General features: G+C 50.5%; 1 protein-coding gene across 1 annotated transcript in view; it reads right to left on the bottom strand.

The window, feature by feature from the left end:
• Positions 1-940: 940 nt before the first annotated feature.
• The window catches only part of Blk (BLK proto-oncogene, Src family tyrosine kinase), a 44064-nt gene continuing 26155 nt past the window's right edge, over positions 941-18849 (bottom strand). The window contains exons 2-13 of the mRNA XM_051195514.1: positions 18107-18215; positions 16623-16674; positions 15099-15192; positions 14184-14282; positions 12908-13011; positions 9481-9627; positions 9011-9163; positions 7918-8097; positions 6814-6890; positions 4265-4415; positions 2974-3105; positions 941-1704 (exon numbers count right to left, since the gene is read on the bottom strand). Coding sequence (XP_051051471.1) covers positions 1499-1704; positions 2974-3105; positions 4265-4415; positions 6814-6890; positions 7918-8097; positions 9011-9163; positions 9481-9627; positions 12908-13011; positions 14184-14282; positions 15099-15192; positions 16623-16674; positions 18107-18214 — 1503 coding nt within the window. The 5' untranslated portion in view covers position 18215 and the 3' untranslated portion in view covers positions 941-1498. The remainder of the gene's footprint in view (positions 1705-2973; positions 3106-4264; positions 4416-6813; positions 6891-7917; positions 8098-9010; positions 9164-9480; positions 9628-12907; positions 13012-14183; positions 14283-15098; positions 15193-16622; positions 16675-18106; positions 18216-18849) is intronic.

Here is an 18849-nt window from a genome sequence, read left to right as displayed (position 1 = left end):
CCTGGATGAAGGACCAAAGCCTCTGCTTTGCCAGAGTGAGCCAGCCTTTGATGCCACCTTTCCACCAGAACCGGGAAGAACCACAGGGCATTCACATGGAGCCTGAATTCCTGGGAAATAATATGTCCCAGCAGTCCGCTCCACTCAGCTGCCCAGATCTGGATCCTGGGCAGTTATTAATGCCCGCTGGAAATATTTAAATATGTACTCACAGGCTGTAGAACAGGCTTATTGAGAATGCTGGCTCTGCATACTTGAGTTTGAATCCCCAGTGACCATGTAAAATGCCAAACATCATTGTGGGTGCCTGTAACCTGGGCATGCAGGGAGGCTTAGGGCAGAGATTCCGGGACATTCCTAGGTTAGGAAGACTATTCTGTATAGTTTGGGCTTGATGGATTGGGGCCCTTGAGCTTCTGCAGAACACAGAGTGCAGCATGTGAACCCTGGTGTAAAGTGTGTCAGTATCAATAAGTGTGCTCACTATTGCAAGATGTTAGTAACTAAAAGGGCCGAGGGTTTATGGTTTATGGAGAATAGACTTTCTGCTTATTTTTCTATAAACTTAAATTCTCTTCCATCCCCATTCTATATAAACAAAACAGGATGTGTGGGACACAGAAAGATAGGTAAGAGAGCTGTCACATTTGGGGGGATTCCCAACCCTATCTCATGGTTTTCTATTGCTGTTCTTCCATGGAGCCCAGGAGTTCTATGGAGCCCAGGAGCCCAGGAGCCCATAGAGCCCATGGAGCCCAGGAGTTCCAGACACAGGGTTTGTATGGTGAGATCGCCATCTGCTGGCAAGGAGAGGCATAGCTGGCTGTGTCCAGTGTCCTTTGTTGGGAGTTAGAGGGTGGCATTCAGAGTGCTCCCACATCCTATATATACCTTGTGTGTCACATCTGATTGCATCACCAGTAAAGACCTGGAAGAAGGTAAAACTCCCATGGGTTTATTATAGAAAAGTCCCAAAGTGCAGGGGCACAGCCAGGCCAGGGCGACCTGGAGGATTGGTGCTGTGGGTCTGGAGCAGCAGATAGGGAGGTGCTTGCTGTTGAGGCTCTGAAGGTCAAAATAGTAGATCTGATGGCCTGCCACCAGCCACCCTCTGTGTTGTGACAGCCTTATACATTGTCCATCACTAACAGTTCAGACTCAGTTCTCAGCACCCTCCCAGGCTTGAGCACAATCTAATGCAATCCTTTTTTTGTTTGTTTGTTTTGTTTTACATGCAAGGAATAGTAGATACAGAGTGGCAAGGTATCTTTCCCAAAGGCACACAGCCAGCGAAGAGTGGATTAAGGCTCTGTCTTGAAAGTCCATTCCCTACCGTGACCTTTGTCTCCTGGTTCCCTCATCTGAAAAGTAGGCATGCCATCTCATCCTAACTTTGCAGCCTGTCTGGTCTGGAAGAAGAGCCAGGTATTAACACATTAACCAGAAGTAAGCATCCAGCAGGAGGCTCAGGCAGGGAGCCCTGCAGAGCCATGGGTGGCTAAGGCTGCAGCTCATACTGGCCCTCTGTGGCTGTGTAGAAGTCCTCCAGCACGGACTGCAAAAACTCAAAGGTGGGTCTCTCCTCGGGACGGCCTCGCCAGCACTCAGTGATGATGTCATGGTACAACTCCGGTGGACATGTCTCCGGGCATGGCATGCGATAGCCATGCTCTAGGCTGCGGATGACCTCAGGGTTGCTCATTCCTGCAGAAGGGTGGACAGGGTGCTTCAGGACAGATGGTACTCCAGGGGTGCAGTCATTGGCCCGGGGGAGGGGCAGTAGACCAGTATATGGGAGGAAGCAGGCTCTGACACACTATGGCCAGTCTAACTCTGGAAGGTCACATAAATGTTTTGTTTTTTAGACAGGGTTTTCTCATATGGCCCAGGTTAACCTTGAACTCAATAGCTATCTGTCTCAGCCTCCCAAGTGCTAGGATCACAAGCTTGGGCCATTACATTCATTCTTGGGGCCATCTAATTATTTTTCCCCTAATCTCTCTCTCTCTCTCTCTCTCTCTCTCTCTCTCTCTCTCTCTCTCTCTCTCTGTGTGTGTGTGTGTGTGTGTGTGTGTGTGTGTGTGTGTGAGTGAGTGAGTGAGAACAGAACAATGGGCAGAGGGCAGAGGATAGCTTCCAATGTCTATCATCGCTTTCATTCTTGTTTGACACAGGGTCTCTTCATGTTAGTTGCCACCGCACACTGCAGGCGAAGTGGCCTTTGAGCTTCTGGGACCTCTCCTATCTCCCCGGCATCTCACTGTAGGGGTGCCAGGATTGCAGACCTGCTCTGCAGTATCCAGTGTTACCCTTGGGTTCTGGGAAGCCAGGATCAGGTCCTCTCTGCTTGCCTATCAAGAGCTTCACACACACACACACACACACACACACACACACACACACACTGGAGCCATCTCTTCAGCCTTGGTGGCTGGAGAGACATGGTGACATATTTAAGGCTGTCTTTTGCTTTACACTGTTTGGGGAAGAGCTGGGAAGGAGCTGTGGGATTTCCAGGGATCATCGGCAGTTTCTCCTGGATGTGACCTAGGTAAGTGTTCACTGGAGGGGGATGCTGTGGAAAACACCCACCCACAGTTGCTGCCTGGACTCTCCTGATATGGGCCTGAGTCCAGGCAGGTTCTCACTTCAGGACAGGACTTTGGAGATCCCACCCTGAGGAGTGAGGTGAAGCTGAGAATCTTGTCCTCAGCCTACAACCTGTCCCCTAGCATTCACCATGCTTGCTCTTGGGGATCCATATGAGCTCTGTGGGAGACAAGGATGAAGCCCCATGGCCCTGAGCAATGCCAGAAAGGAGACAGAAACCCACACCAAAATGCAAGTCTGGGCCTTGGTCCCTGTGACATGACCCTGCCCTGACCAGTACATGGTACCTACAGGTACTAAGCCTGTGGCTTCGCCATCAGAATGTTCCAGGAGGATGGTGAGAAGTCCAGGTACAAAACCTACCTGGGTAGGGAACACGGCCATATGTGATAATCTCCATCAGCAGGACTCCAAAGGACCAGACATCAGCCTTGATGGTGAACACCCCGAAGTGGATGGCCTCTGGGGCAGTCCACTTGATGGGGAACTTGGCTCCTGCCAGGAAAGCATTAGTTCCAGAGACTGCCAACTCTCCACCCTCACCTCACAGCAGCCCCAGCTGTTGTGGGATATTTGTACACTGTGTGAAAATGTGTTGTTGTGATTGGTGCAGTAAAGAGCTAAATGGCCAATAGTTAGGCAGAAGGTATAGGCGGGACTCCCAGGAAGAGAGAGGGAGTAGGGGGAAATGATCAAGGTGAAGAGGAGACTCCAACAAGAGTTGGACATATAGAATGAAAGGAAGGTAAAAAGCTACATGGTAAAATGTGCATTAATTAAAGCAGGTCAGTTTAAGTTATAAGAGATAGTGGGACAAGCCTAAGCTAGGGCTGAGCTTTCATAGTTAATACATCTCTGTGTCATCATTTGTGAGCTGGCATCCCGAAGAAAAATTTGATCACACCCAGCCCCTTCCTATTTTTCCCCCTGGGAGTCTTGCAGGATATGAATACACAAGGACATAGTAAAACATAGTTGCTTGCCACTATCCTAGCAATCCGTAAAAACAGTGTTAACCCTTTGGGTTACCAACACATGCTTCCATCTAGTTTTTTGTTTGGGTTTTGGAGATAGGGTCTTGTGCAGTTCAGGCTGGGTTGAAACTTGATAGTAGCCAAGGATAACCTCGAACTCCTGATCCTCCTTCTGAGAGCGCCGCCATGCCCTGTTTATGCTATGCTGGACACAATACCAAGGGCTTTGTACTATGACTCCAGTCCTGTGCATTTCCATCTGGGAGGGAAGGGTCCTTTCCTATCTCACATGGCCTTGTTTAGTGGTGGGGACCATGGCATGGGTGAGCCATTTTAACTGGTCTATGCTTCTGTCAGTGCTTTCCTGGAAAGGAAAACCTGACATGCAGATGCACCTCTGAGGGTCACTGGGGTCTCCAGGCTGGGAGGGATAGTTCTGCATCCCAAGGTCATTGTGAGTGAAGAGTCCCAAGGTGCTCCTCTGTCTGAGGTGCTTCTCTGCCCGCCCCCTTCCAGCCAGAGAAAGAAGTGCTAAACTAGCTGGGAAAGCGCCAGCATCGAGGCAAACACAAGGTGGTGGGTCTCCCTGCTCATATCCAGCACCTAGGAGTCATTCAAGGGGCCCCAGGGCATTGAGAAGGTCAAAGCCTTCCCGTGGGTCGGGGGGAAAGTCTGCTCACCCTCTTGGGCAGTGTATTCACTGTCGATGATCCTGGCCAAGCCGAAGTCAGCGATTTTGCAGCACAAGGTCTCAGACACCAGGATGTTGGCTGCCCGCAGGTCACGGTGGATGGAATTCATGCGCTCTATGTAAGCCATGCCTTCTGCGATCTGAGGGGGACAGGCCACACAGTGAAGGGCAGAAAGAATGGAGCCCGCCAGCCTCACATCCCCCAGGTGATGAGGAACAAGGCTGGGTGGGGAGCAGGGAGAGAGAGCACCCATCCCTCCCCAGGAGATCAGCCCAGAGCCAGGGCGGCAGAGAAGATGTCATCAAACAGGCAGGCCGACATCCCCACCCCTGTCCTCCCTTTCCAGGCACTGTCCCCAAGGTCCTGCAGGCCAGGAATAGCAGAAGCAGCCTGGGGCTGTGAGAGAGGGAGAAGAAGGATGAACAGTGTGTACAGGGATAGCAGAGGAGGACAGGTCTGCTCCCTTAGCCCATGCCTCTCTCAGAGGAGCCAACCATGCCTTGGAATCACTAATGTCCAACAGGCTCTGCCACGTCTTTGTGGGAGGGTTAGGGAACTTGACAATTCATCTCTTGGACACAAAGTTAGGGTTAATGTTGAGTGAGCTGATTGTGGCCAAGGTCCTGAACCTGCACCTACCCCAGGTGAGCGCTTGGGGGGCCTGTGAGAGTAGAACCCAGGGGAATGGAGGTTCTCATAGAGGAGGAGGAGCCAGGTCTGTCCCAAGCATCTGCGCCGGCCCATTAAGGCTTTAGTCCCTCACTGATGAAGGACCAAGTAACCTCAGCTCTCATCTCTGCAGGCTGTCAGCCTCTGAACAGATCCTACTTGCCCAGGAGCTCAGGCGCATACACTCACAACCTCTCTCCTACTGAGTCACACCCCAGCCCCTGGTCCCTCGTCTTCCTTTTCCACACGCCCTGCTTCATGCGGGAGTCCCTCGTGAACTCATTTACTCCCTCATGAAGCCACTGAGTCAGTATGCATTGGCTAGTGTGAGGCTGTGTGGACTGGGAAGCCAGAGACTAAACAGCTTCTATCTAGCCAGCACTGGCGGTGCTCACATTGTTAACTAACACTGACTGATTGGCTTGAAAAGAAGACTCCATGAACATAGAAGACAGCAGTCCAATCTGCCTCTGTGGAAGAGATGCTACAGGAGAGGGGAGCCAGGGCTCTCTGGTAGCTCTCTTCTCTGGTGTTGAACCCAAGGACACCATAAGGCTCATTCATCCATTGATGAGTAACAAACAGCCCAAGAGCAGAGTCAGTAACTCCTCTTGTTCAGGAAACCCTTGGCAGACATGACCTCTGCCAAGGGCAAGTCCTAGGCATGGAATAGGAATGAATCTCAGACACGAAGAGTCCAGGGCAGTCTGCACAGAGTAGGTGGGGATGACAGGGCGCTGAGCAGGCACTGTCCTTTTGGCTGCAGAGCCACATGGGGAGGGCCCAGGTTTTCCTTGGGGACAGTGGGGTTAAAGAGAATGGACAAGGAGAGACAAGGAAAAGGAATGGCAGGCTACCAACCATCAAGTGCCTGCCTCAAAGCCGGTGGCCAGGGCTCACTCTCTGCACCATCCTGCCATTGCCTCGGTAGGTCTCTGCTACCCCAGTGGAAAAAAGACACCGTGACCCCAGTTCCTGAGTTTGATACCAGCTGCAGATAACATGGGACAGCGTAGGAAGTTAAAGTGGGCAAGCGGCAAGCGGGTTAAAGTGTGGGCACGAAGGATCCCCCTCATAGCTCTGTATATGTTGACAGTGTGTCTCATAGGCTGACCACAGACCACAGCCTTCTTGCTGAGAGTTCCAGTTTTAACAGCTGTACTCAGAGACGCCAGATGTGTTTTCCTGCCCGTTAGGCCCCTCAGCTAGAATCCCCAAGGGAGGGAGATACCAACAGCCCCCATTTTGATTCTGCCCTCGCCTCATGGAAGCTGAAGAGTTCTATTCAAGGACTCAGAAAGAACCAAAGACCAGTCCAGGACAGCTGAGGTCTGGAATTCCCTGTTCTGGGACAGGATGGAAGAACACAGTCACAGCAAAGTATACATGCCTACCTACTAAGCAGAATTCTTGCCTATCTCCTGGCTTTTCAACACCAGTTGTCATCTCTACCTTCCTAATATCCCATCATGGCTGCCCAGAATTGGAACTACATTTCCCAGACTCCCTTGTAGCCAAGTGGGTCATTGAAGCAAGTGGAGTAGGGAGAACATGCAAGAGCAAATGTAATGGGAATATCCCTAGAGGGAAGAAGGTGGGATTTTATCCCCATCTCCTTCTTGCTGGCTAAGAAGAGGTGGGGCTGGGTGGTAAAGCCAGCAGCCACCTGGCGTAGAAGACACCCGTGGGCAGAGCCTCCCATCTGTCCACCTCTAGGTGCTTATACATTTAGTACTTTAGGCTTTCTGACCTTCACAGACCAGCCCACATGTGACCAACATGGCTTCTCACCAGGGAATTCAGTATAGTCAGAAATCTCAGACGGGGTATCATCCCTCCAGGCTGCCTCTGCTTCATAGCTCACCCACCTGGGCTGACATGTCAATCAGCCTTGGAAGGGACAATCTGCTGCCTTCATCTGTCTTCAGAAAATCCAGCAAACATCCTAGGAAAAGAGAGACAGTAACTGCACAGTGGCTGGACCTGCTGTCCACGGAGGGTCTGCCTATGGCTGAGGAGCCTCATACTTCATGGAAACAACCACCCCTAGACTTCCAAAAGTTAGTTCTCAGTCAACTTCAGGGCCTGTCTGGGGTCTCTTGGGTCAGCAGAGCTGGAGGTGGATACCAGCTCTGGGCCGAAGGTCCTTTCCAAGCATGATGCTTCTATGTGTGTTCTTCCTTGATGGAGACTTTCCCTGAGGGAAGCATTATCAAGAAGACACCAGAAGGGGGAGCTGGGGCAGGTAAAGAATGTGGCTCCTCCCCTGCCTGGTAGGTGGTCTTGAAAACTCAGCCAGGAGTCAGGCACCCAGCATAGTCTGTGATGCCAGCTCCCTTGGAGACAATTATTATAATTAGCATGGTCACACTGAGGATCCACAGGAAGCAAGGTGATATCAGGGCCATAGGTGGGTGGAGATCCCTTAAGTAGAAGTTAGAGACAGGTTTGATCCCTGGCCAACTGTCCCCTGGGGAGATAGAGCAGAAGCTGTGGTGTTGGGGTGCATACAGAGGCTGCCAGGGCCCCATTTTCCTGTCACCCCTACAGTGAAATGCCCACAGGCTTGCCAAAGTTCCTGTAGCTGGGGACAGGTGAGACTGGGTTATTAGATCCACCTTTGGTTGCCCAGCTGACAGCTCTTCCTACTTTGCAAGGCTCTGGCCATCATAGTGGGGGTTAAAGTATGATGTGTGTGCTGCAGAAACAAAAACCAGGTTCTAGAAGCAGGGTGTGCTCTGGGTGTGGAGAACACACTCCAGAAGCAAAATCCATGCTCTCGGCTGAGCTTCCCCTCAGCTGAGAACACAGCTCTGTGAAAATGATTCTACCTTGTTTCTCAGCCTCCCCTCTCATAAGATAAAGCTTACAGATCCCCCCTAGAAACCCCCCAGAGCAGACAAATCCATTGCCATGTTCCACTCTTGTTTCTGCCCTCTAAGCCCTGTCCTGCAGAGAGAGGGAGGCCCCACCTCTGGCCATGTACTCAGTGACAATGTAGATGGGCTCTCTGGTGACCACAGCGTAGAGACGGACCAGCCTCTCATGCTGCAGGGTTTTCATCAAGTTGGCCTCGCCCAGGAAAGCTTCTGGAGACATAGTTCCCTCCTTCAGAGTCTTGATGGCCACCTTCACGTTGTTTTTATAATAACCTGATGGGACAGGGGAGTGAAGGAGCCATTCAGACGTTGAAGAAAGCCCTTCACCACAGGTTCAAGCCCTACTCCATGTGGGCCCAAGGTCCAAGCTCGGACACGCAGTCCCTGAGGGAGATGATGGGAGTGCATGTCTCGTGTAAGATGCCAGCCTGTTTTTCAAACCCCATGATGGATTCTCTGGCTGGGGTAGGATTCATGTAGTCTGAGGACTGGGACAACACCCAGTAAATGGTATAAAGGCAATGGCTGGGGCTTGTTCTTCCCAGGGTACTGAGCCTTGTGAGGGCCAGGTCTGCAGCTCCAGCTTGAGACATCTCAGTTCTGGGTGTGAAACTCTGGGAGGCGTCAGAACGGGGCTTTGAAGTTGTGCCCCAGAGACATGGACCAGAGAAGAATATGACAAAGCCTTGTGGTATGCTGGGAGACTGCTGTTAGTAGCTGTGGGCAGCAGCTATGATGGAATGGTGTGGGCACTGGAACCTGAGCTCCCACACTCACACACCAGCAGGTGTGACTTCTGCACAGACCCTGGAGCTCCTGCCTCCTGGCTCTTGGCTCCCAACACCTCATGGATGGCTTCTGTCTGGAGAATTGGAGTTAAAGAGGACCTAGTAAATGGTTGGGTACACATAAATCAGCCACAAAGCCAGTATCCAGCTGAGAACGAGAGAGGAACTGGCTTAACCTTAGAGAGAACTGGATTCGATTCTCTTCTAATAAGGACAGAGCAATGATGTGAGCCCCTTGGCATCTGGGCCTTATTATCTGTGAAGGTACATAGCTATGCCTCTGTCCCTCAAGGCATCTCAGGGAAGGGGTGTGCTGTCCATATAGAGCTGTCTGCCTCTATGGCCACTCCAGGCTCAGAATACAGTAGAGAGAGGGAACCCAGGATGTCACAACTCACCCATCCAGACTTCTCCAAACTGCCCAGACCCAAGTTTTCGGACCAGCTTGAGAGACTGCCTAGGAATTTCCCATTCATCCTGTGCCCAAGGATTCTTCGGGGCTGGGCTCACACAGGGCAGGGTCAACTTCTGGCACAAGCCATCCCCTTTCTCTGTATCAGGGAAGAAAAGAGAAGCTAGAGGCCATCAGAGCAGACTTCCCTTAGGCACCACACTGTCCCCAACTGGGTCCCTTGTCTCCTCCTTCTCATTGTGGCTGGCAGGATATGGTGTCTGGAACCTGCATTCTCTGAGATTTCAGGTCCTTGCTACTTTTCAAGTAACCCCATGTCAAGCATTAGGCTGAAACTTGGCGATTCCTTTAGTCTGGATTGGTGGACCCCCACCCAAGTTGATGCATGTAGTTTGGGATCATACAATAGAGAACTCAAGAGTTCCTCTGGGACCCTCCTGCCCCAACACCTCTTACTGGAGTAGTGCTGCACCAGGGCCTGGAGGGTGGGGAAGGTGATCCGAGGGGAGATGTAATAGCCACCGCCGTCCAGTGAGCGGATCTTATAGTGTTTGACCATCTCCCCCTGGGTGGTGACATCCTTCACAGACAGGGAAAAGGCACCTAGAGGGTTAATAGACACATGAGAAGTGAGCCAGGAATGTAAGTCCAGGACTAGGGGTGAGGATCCTGTGATCTGAAAAAGCTACCCCCAATTCGGTACTCTGTTCTCAGCCTTTCAGCACGAATTCCCTTTCCCGATTGGCTGTCTGACCCAGACTTTCCTTCAAGTTCCCTAACTGCCAGGGAATGAGGAACTCTGAGGCAGACAGGACCACTTCTCAGCTGTACATGGGCCCTCAATTGGAGTGCCCGAGATACTGAGAAATGGAGGGTTGCCAGGGGATTTGGAGCTTTACTGTCTTTGACTTGAGGACTGGTGACTTCCCCAGAGAAATGGCCAGTCAGGGCCTCCAATTCCATACCCTTCCCAGAAGCATAGCAAGCTATTCCCCAGAGGTCTTTCCAAATTCGTACTGTGTTTTATAGTCTGTGTTGACATTTTCATATAGATAAGGAAGCAGGTGGTCACGGTTCAGAGAAAGGAAGGATCTTCAGCTAAGAAACTTCTGTCCTCGAGCCTTTATAAAATGCCCTTGTTCAGCCCTGTGGCTGCCACAGAATCTCCCATTTTAAAACCCTTTATTGGTGAGGTATTTATTGGTAATGAATGGAGGCCACTCAGACAGCAGCAGGCTTGGGGGTGCGGGGACCCCACCCTCCCTGTTTACACGTCTGTGAAGAGCAGTCCCACTCTCTGCCACAAGGGGTCAGACCTGGACACCTCATTGCATGAGGATCTTGATATTCTATGGGACTGATGGTTTCCGGTGCTTTTCAGTCTCAAGCCTTTCCCCTGCTTGGGTCTTTCTTGGCCATTTTGTCCCTCACAACCTACTTGTGACAGAATGCTAAGAGGTTGCACTCCTGTCCAACACTCCTTGAGGTTGCTACAGCCCTAGCCCTCACACCTTAGCCCTCCATCGGATACTGTAGGCTTACCCCCTCCACCCTGCTCGTTGCAACCATGACTCGGTCTCTAAGGCTCCAGAACAGGTACTATTGAGTTCATCATCTTCACCCCGGCGGCGCAGTGAGGTCAAGAGCTTTTTCTAACTGGGATGCTGCACATGTGCAGGCACCTGGCTCTACGCCAAAGCATTCCTTTCTTTTCCTTCACTAGATGCAGCTCCTGAGGCTTGAAGGCCTCCAAGGTCCTGCCTAGCTTATGGCAACTGGGTATTCTTACAGAACACCCCAATACTGTCAGCTCCATGTCCATGGGACCTCTTGTCTTTGGGAAATGTCTGGGCTGCCTGGGGCCTATGGGGAAGTATGGGTTTGTTTTTGTTTTTGTTTTTGTTTTTCCCAAAGCAGGGTTTCTCTGTGTTGCCCTGGCTGTCCTGAAAATCACTCTATAGAACAGCTAGCTTCAAACTCAGAGATCTGTCTGCCTCTGAGTGTTGGGATTAAAGCTATGCACCATTACACCTGGCTTAGTATGGGTGCTTAAACATTTATTTTTATTGTATGTATATGTGTGTTTTGCTTGTTTGTATGTTTGTGTACCAGGTGTGTACAGGGCTCAGAGGCCAGAAGAAGGTGTAAAATTCTCTGGGATTGGAGTTATAGACATTTGTAAACTGCCACGAGGATGCTGGGAATTGAACCTGGCTCCTCCGGAAGAGCAGCCAGTGCTCATAACCACTGAGCCATCTCTATAACTCCACTATTTCTTTTAAGAAGTATTATTTTTACTCTTTTGACACTTTTGACATTGTATAATGAGTCATGGTCCTTTTCGCTCACCATCACCTTCTCTCATCTCCTACTTCCCCCACTGAATCCTTCCCTTACAGATTCCTTAACACTGAATAGTCCATCTACCTTTCAGCAAGACATTAGTGGGTCCTCACGTAGAAACCAATAACCAGTGGCTTGAGAAGCTGAGGGACATCTCAAGGGTCACATGGGACTTCTTGCTTGGCTTGCAAAGGAAGGGTGTGGCTTTGCAATGCAGGGTAGGATTCTGCTTCGGAATTATGAGGAGCATGGGGAATCCCACAGTGTTGAATGAAAATAGCAGCAGTGGGAAGGCACTGTAGAAGGCTAAGGTTAATCAAGGAAAAGAAGAAAGGACTCCAGGCAGGACAGTCACCTTGCAGGGAGGAGGCCAGGGAAGGAGTGAGGGGCTTTTCTACATCTAGAATGTTTTGTCTTCTGGCTTTGGTTACATGGTGCTGTGCATAATTTATAATCACTCATAGTTTTTGCATGCATTCTATGTGCTTCCTATTTTATAATAAGAGCGGCATTAAGGAGCTGGGGTGCAGTTCAGTAGAGGGCTGGACTAGTGCTTAAGGTCCTGAGTTTGATTCCCAGAACAACAAAAACACATGAGGCCTTGTCTTCAAAACAAAACAAAAGACTTTTGAAAGAAGTGCCAATTGGATGTGGTGGCATATGCCTGTCATCTAAGCTCCGAGCAGAGGTTAAGGGGAGCCCGTTCTACATAGCAAGACTCTGTCTAAGAATATAATAAATAAACAAGGAGAGGGGTGGGGGAGAATGTTATTTAGAAAGTGGCAGACAGGAGGGTGGGAAGGAGAAACCAGCTGCTGCTGGTGTCAGCAGCTGAGTCAGTAAGACAGATTTGAATCCCCGAATTGTGTGTTGGCGCTGGGTTTGTTTTTTGTTGCTGTTTGTTTGTTTTTCAAGACTGGGCTTCTCTGCATAACAGTTCTTGCTGTCCTGGAATTCATTTTGTAGACCAGGTTGGCCTCCAACGCACAGAGATCCACCTGCGTCTGCTTCCTGGGTGCTGGGATTAAAGGCGTGCGCCACCGCACCCCTAATCCATCAGTCATTGCTCCATCTACACCTGGACACAGGCCACTTCTCAACTTCCTAAGACCTGCCAGCCTCTGCCTGAGACACCTGGTAAAGATTCGTTGAGCTTCTTGACTCTTTATTTTTTAAAAAATATTATTATTTATTTATTTATTTTACGTACCAACCACAGTTCCTCCCCTTTCCCCTGCTCCTCCCCCTCCCCCCTTGACTCTTTGATTCCAAAATGTGGCTGGGGACAGAACGCTATATGGTACTTGACTAGTTTAGGACTACCATGGCACAGGGCTTTCCCCTATCCCTGCCATCCAGGTCCCAGAGGTGTCAGTCTTGGGGCCAGAAAACAGCAGGTATGGGCAGCCTCAAAGGCACCTCCCAGGCAGGGACACAGGACAGAAGCCATCAGGATTCCTGCCCACTCCAGACTGAGGCCACAGGGTGGGCTTCCCAGGATCACACACAGCAAGTCGGATGCTGAAGCCACTAGACTCACCTTTATTGCTCTCACTCTCTCTGATGAGGAAGGCACCAGCCTTGTTCATCGGAGCCAGCAGCTGCCTCTCAGCATCCTTCCGGCTGATGGTCCTGAAGAGCCATCTGGAAAACAGCAAGAGTGGGTGAGCCTCAAAGTTGGTGACACCCCCTCCCCGGCCCCGAGTCAATCCTGAGATGTTCCTCACATCTCGTTCGGTTAGATGCCCCAAAGTTCCTGCAACCCCATTCCATCCCATCTCCCATCGGCTTCTAGGCTCATATTTTCCCTGAATGAAATGAGAACGTGGGTTAGGTGATCTCTATTAGTGTCAGGCTGCAAAAAATCACACCCGATCCACTACCCTCCCCCTGCACCAGATGTTGTCATGAGGTTGTCATTTTCTTGCCGTTTGAGTGAATAACAGCACTATTACCAGAGGCTTTCTGGATTCCTTCCAAGTTCCCCATCTTCAGTAAAGGACTTTTGATACTTGTTGTGGTCAGATGTAGAATACTTCCTACAAGTTCATGTTTGATTATGTGGTCCCCAGCTAGTGGGGCCATTTTGGGAGGTTGTGGAGCCTTTGCGATATAAGGTCTAATTGGAGGCCATGGTGGCAACACTTGAAGCAACAAGCCAGCTCAGCTTTAAGCCCTGCTCGAGATCCAGCTTCTTCCTGAGATGTAAGAGGACCCCACTTGTACATTCCTATCACCAAGAACTCTACTATGTCTTTCCTATCACGATGGACTGTACTCTCTCAAATCATGAGCCAAAACGAATTCTTCCTTAACTTGTATTTTTTTTTAGATAGTGACAATAGACATAACTAATAGAACATAGTTTTGGAGAAAGACCTAGGGCTCACAGTGTGTGTGAAGAAAAGGAGGCAGTGTCACCACCATGCGGTGGTGCATGCCCGTGTCTCTGCACCATGTGAGGGAGTAGGTGAGTGGCCCAGGTGGACCTTCCTAGTGTAGGAAAGCTGTCAAAGAGAAGGCTGAAGAAGCCCTCTGGCCACTGTCCCTGGAGGTGGTGGGAGCAGTTGTAGGACATAGGAGCTACCTATGGATTCTGGAGGGGACCAGACACTGGGGTTAGTCTCACCCAGAGAAGCCAGGAAGCAGGTGGCCTTTATTTCAAACAGACTCCCTTGCCATCCATCAGAGTGTTAGAAGGGATCCAGAGCCTCCGATTCCCAACCCTACATCAACAGTCACTATTAACTCACTTCCTGGCCCCGCCATACTCAGAGTGGCTAGAGCTGCCCTGACAGCAGGGTTTGAGCACCTACTTTTCTACTTCCAGGGTGTCCAATGGGGCCACAAAGTTGCTGGGCACATAGCCTTCTCTTCCAGTGGTGAGTGACCTGGCCAACCACCAGTCTCCAGTGCTAGTAGAAAGAGGGGGAGACAGAAAAATGACAGAGGCTCACCCAGATGTCTGGGCAGCTCTCAGCACCCTACAACAGATCCCATTCTGGTAGGAGACAGGATGGCAGAGACGGACAGACAGCCTGGTGGTCAGGAGGTGCTATGTGAGTGACCCATCCACTGTGCAGAGCATGTGACAGACAGAAGGGGTCATGGCACAGAGTAAGAAGAGAAGATTTGTCCAGATAGCCCGACTGGCCCAAGGACCATGTCCTCTACTGAGCAGCTCCCGTCTTAATGGATGGGACATGTCCAAAACTTATGGAATGAGTTGGGACTGGTTAAGAAAACAAATCCAGGAGGGCCACTGACAAAGGAGGAACTGAAAACCCATTGTAGGGTCAAAGGTCAGGTCCAGCTCAAACCCACTGCAAGACTTTAGGAACAAAATCAGACCTTGGGGTTCCGTGGTGTAGGCTTAAAGGGTGGAGAAAGGGGGAGGGGGAGAAGACAAGCAGACACTGGAGGGTGTCCTGAGAAAGAACACAGGAAATAAGTCAAAAATGGAGTTAGTATGTGGGGTCCAGAGAGGCTTCTTGTTCGAGTTAACAACAGAGGAGAAGGCTGATGCAGAAATGACCTGGCCAGAAAGATTTGGTGGGGGGCTGGGGGCAAGGACAGTGGTTCAAGCTTAAGAAGATGCTGGGTGATGGGACAGGGGCATAGCAATAGAGAAGGCCCTCAAGGAGTGTCCCAGGGGTGTGGTGGGTGAACGAGGGAGGCAGACAGTGGGGGAGGGGCCCTTTCCTGACAGGAACAGCATTCTACAAGTTTACCTCTTCAACACCTGGAGTTTCTCTCCCTTCAGCACCTGCAGGTCCCTGTCACTCACCGCCGCATAGTCAAACAGGGCCACCACAAAATGCTCCTCTGAAAAGAACAAGGAAAAGCTGGCTACCCCTGGGGTCCACCACAGGGGTGGAGGTCTGGAGAACTGTGTGGTGCGAGCCTTCTTCCGGCGGAATGGTGACACAGGAGCCACGTGAGGCTACTCTTTGGACAGTGGAGGAGGAGTTCTCAGGAAGTGACACCCAGACACACGTCCACTCCAGGAGTAGGCTGGCCCTCACCGCCTAGCTCATTTTCCTCTCCGAGCCAAAGCCTGAACAAAGAGTTGAGAGGGCAGCTACGTGGAGGCAGCTATTGCCAGCCCTCACAGGACTGTAGGACCATGTCTGGGAGCCAACCCTGGGTGCAGCTTTCCTCTGAAGCATCCTCTCAGCATCCTTCCTCAGCCCCTAGCCCAGAAGTCATGTGACCACTCTAGCTCTGCCCTCTCAATGGTGTTTGTTCCCAGTGGCTCCCAGCACCTGTCCTTCCTGGCTCTCCCTTTCTTGGAGGACTGTTGACATGCTGGAGGTCCTGAAGCAGCCGAAGGCTTGGGAACATGGTGGACCACTTTTCAAATGATCACTGTTTGGCACCAGGGATCCCTGAGTACCTGGCAGAATCTCTTGGAGACTTACAACTTGCAGATGACCTAACACTGTCATAGGTGAGTGGTATGGCCTGAGGCTGGGACCTGCCCTTGGTGAGAGGAGGTTTGGCATGAATGACAGGGGTCAAACTTGTGCCAAAGGCTGTCAGCTATTTCCTTACCCTGACCCTCCATTCTAAAGATGAGACACCCCCTGCTAGAAAGTGAAAGATCACCTATCTGCTGGGAAAGATGGTGTCCTTAGCCAGGTAAGGGACGCCAGATGACAGCACTGACCATTTCCAGCAGTTTGCCCATAATGGTAATAAGCTTATCTCTCCCAAGACAAGAGAGGGATGTTCCCCACCGTGACACCTTCCCCTGTTCTGTATTCCAGGGGAAGAGTGCTGCAGGCTCCACATTTCCTGTGAGTGAGTGAAGGGATGGCTGGTGTGGATGGGGGATGGGAGATGCTATGGAGGCCAGTTCTGAATGAGGCCCAATCCAGGGAGCCCTCATGAGTCCTGACCCAAGAGGAAGCTCATTGATTATGTGACCACCATAGAGCAGGATGGAGTCTGGGATGAAGGACTTTCCAGTGGAGACTGGACATAGGTGGAAAGAGGGAGGCAAGAAGTTGTCCTCCACATGGACCAGACCTCTTGCCGAGAGGGAAGGCCACAGCATCAGTCCTGCTGCCCTTTGGAGTCTGGAGCTACAGTCTCCAAGCCAGGCCTTGACAGTGCCAGATCTGCTCCTGTAACTCCTTCCTTTGCCTCCTTTATAGCATGCAGAGTGCTTTTTAAGCTCCCAGCTTCCCCTACTCCTGTCCAGCCCTACAGGGCTCATCCCAGCTGCTCTGGTTCTAACACAAGATTCTTACCTTGATCTGGGTGCTGGTTAGGAGACGGAGGGGCGAGGTGGTTGAAGACAACCTTGGGCAGAAGTACACTGAGTTAGTGAGCAGTCTGTAGGGAAGACAGACTAGAGGGCTTAGGAGAACCAGTTGGCTAGATTACCTGTAGGGACCCACTCTGAAGAAGGAGGGTGGCTATCATACAGGGATACTTAGATAAATTCTGTATACACTATCAACTCCTTGGAGCACCATTGTCACCCCAGGCCATCTGTCATCCTTGCTTTGACCACACATGGAGATGCTGCAGCTTCAAAGGCCAAAAAGCCCTGTCACCTTGGTCAAAATTCTGGCTCTACCATTAATGAAGAAGTTGCAGACAGGTATTTACTGATACATAAAAAATATCTTAAAACTGTGTTTCCCTAACACTCAATCAATACTCACTGGTGTCTATCCAAGCGTAGACCCCTGCACATTTGTGCCAGGACACAGCACAAGTCACACATAGAGCCTTTTTCATTACGGGAATAGCCCTTACAGCCCGTGGCAGAACAATGAAATAATGAGCTATATCTACCAGGTACTGGCGTGGTTAAATCTCACAGACACCATGCTGGACCACGGACTTTATCTTCCTGAAATGGAAGCCTGAATAAACTCTTCTTGGAGCTGCCCCAGTCACAGTGTTTTGATTACGGCAACAGAGATGTAGCTAAGGTAGGTACAATAAGACCAGCTGCCTCAGAGCCCTGCTGCTGTGACTTGGCTATGACGACTGTAACCTAGAGCCATGAACTAAGTGGTTGAAGGAAGGGCCTTGGGGAAGGAGCTCAGGAGAGATGATTCTAAGTATCTTTGGCAAGTGCAATTGTAAGGAACTGTCATCTTTCTGAAGTTAGTGTGCATTACACAGCCTTTAAAAGTTAGGTTCTAAGCTGGGCGTTGGTGGTGCACACCTTTAATCCCAGCACTTGGGAGGCGGAGGCAGAAGGATCTCTGTGAATTCGAGGCCAGCTGGTCTACAGAGCGAGTTCCAGGACAGCCTCCAAAGCAATACAGAGAAACCCTGTCTTGAAAAACCAAGAAAAAAAAAGTTAGGTTCTGGGCTTTTACTGGTTAGTATGTCACTTCAGGGAAATAACTTGACCTGTCTAAGTTTGAAGTTGTCCATATTCATTCATTCATTTGTCCGTTCATTCATTCAATGTCTCACTCTGTGCACTTGGATACAGTAACACTTGGACACATCTAGAAGAGAAGCCAGGGTTCATCTATAAAAGGGGACCAGCAGTCTCTGCTCCCATCAGGTCTCTGCTAGAATCTTAGTAATGTCCACAGTGATAGACAGGGCAGAACATCATACCAGGCATGGTTCCAGGTGCCCCCCAAACTAGTAGACTTCTGACCAAGCAGGAAATGAAATTAAACAGTCGTCTAGACACCAAAGGGGCTGGTTCAGGGAGCACCTCATGCCTTAGACTCTCTCCTGGAAGAAGTTGATCACTTACCAGGGGTGGCAGGGACGGGGGAGCCTTGCTCTGGGTGTGGCCTTTCACAGGGCTCCATCCTTTTCCCTTCTCACCACTGACCTGCTTCTTACTGCTCAGGAGCCCCATCCTGTAGGAGAGCACAAGCCAGATAGTGACGAGAGACCCCAAGCCCCTGGGTCCCTGCACCCAACCTCCTTTTGGTTAGAAATGTGTGACAACACAGCTCTCCACAACAGAGCATGGGAGAAGAGGCTGAAAGAGCTAAGCTGGTGTTCATCTTTTTCTCAGTGACCCAGAGAGGGAAAATTACTGTTTAGGACACAGACATCACCTGGCATGGGTCCCAGTTTCTCAGGGATGGGAGCCCGGGCAGGGGAGTCATCTTGATCCTACGGGAGCCTGACCCCATGTCTGGTGGTCTGGGTTTTAGTCTTATTTTGCCAAGGGTCACTATGTCATTGGAAAGTCTCCCTTCTTCCCTGGGCCCATGGGCTCCTCTGCCAAATGGTGAGATTTTATTTGGTTTAATAGGTTGCTCTTAAGCTGGAGTTTTTGTGAGAGATGCCATATGCAGAGGACAAACTGACAGCTAGGACAGCAGGCACTGAGGGCTAACCATAGTTGCCCAGTAACATTGAAATTTTTGTGTAGAGGTGAGATCATGGTCAAGTTTGTTCTTTAGTGAAGAATCTTAGCAGATGTAGAAAAGACCCAAATCCAGGCAGCAAAATGTATACATAATGTTTTCTTTCTTATTTTGA

The sequence above is a fragment of the Phodopus roborovskii genome, unplaced genomic scaffold, assembly GCF_943737965.1.
Source record: "Phodopus roborovskii unplaced genomic scaffold, PHOROB, whole genome shotgun sequence".
Lineage (NCBI taxonomy): Eukaryota > Metazoa > Chordata > Mammalia > Rodentia > Cricetidae > Phodopus > Phodopus roborovskii.
Note: the sequence above shows the minus strand (reverse complement) of the source record. Positions and strands in the feature narration are given on the sequence as shown.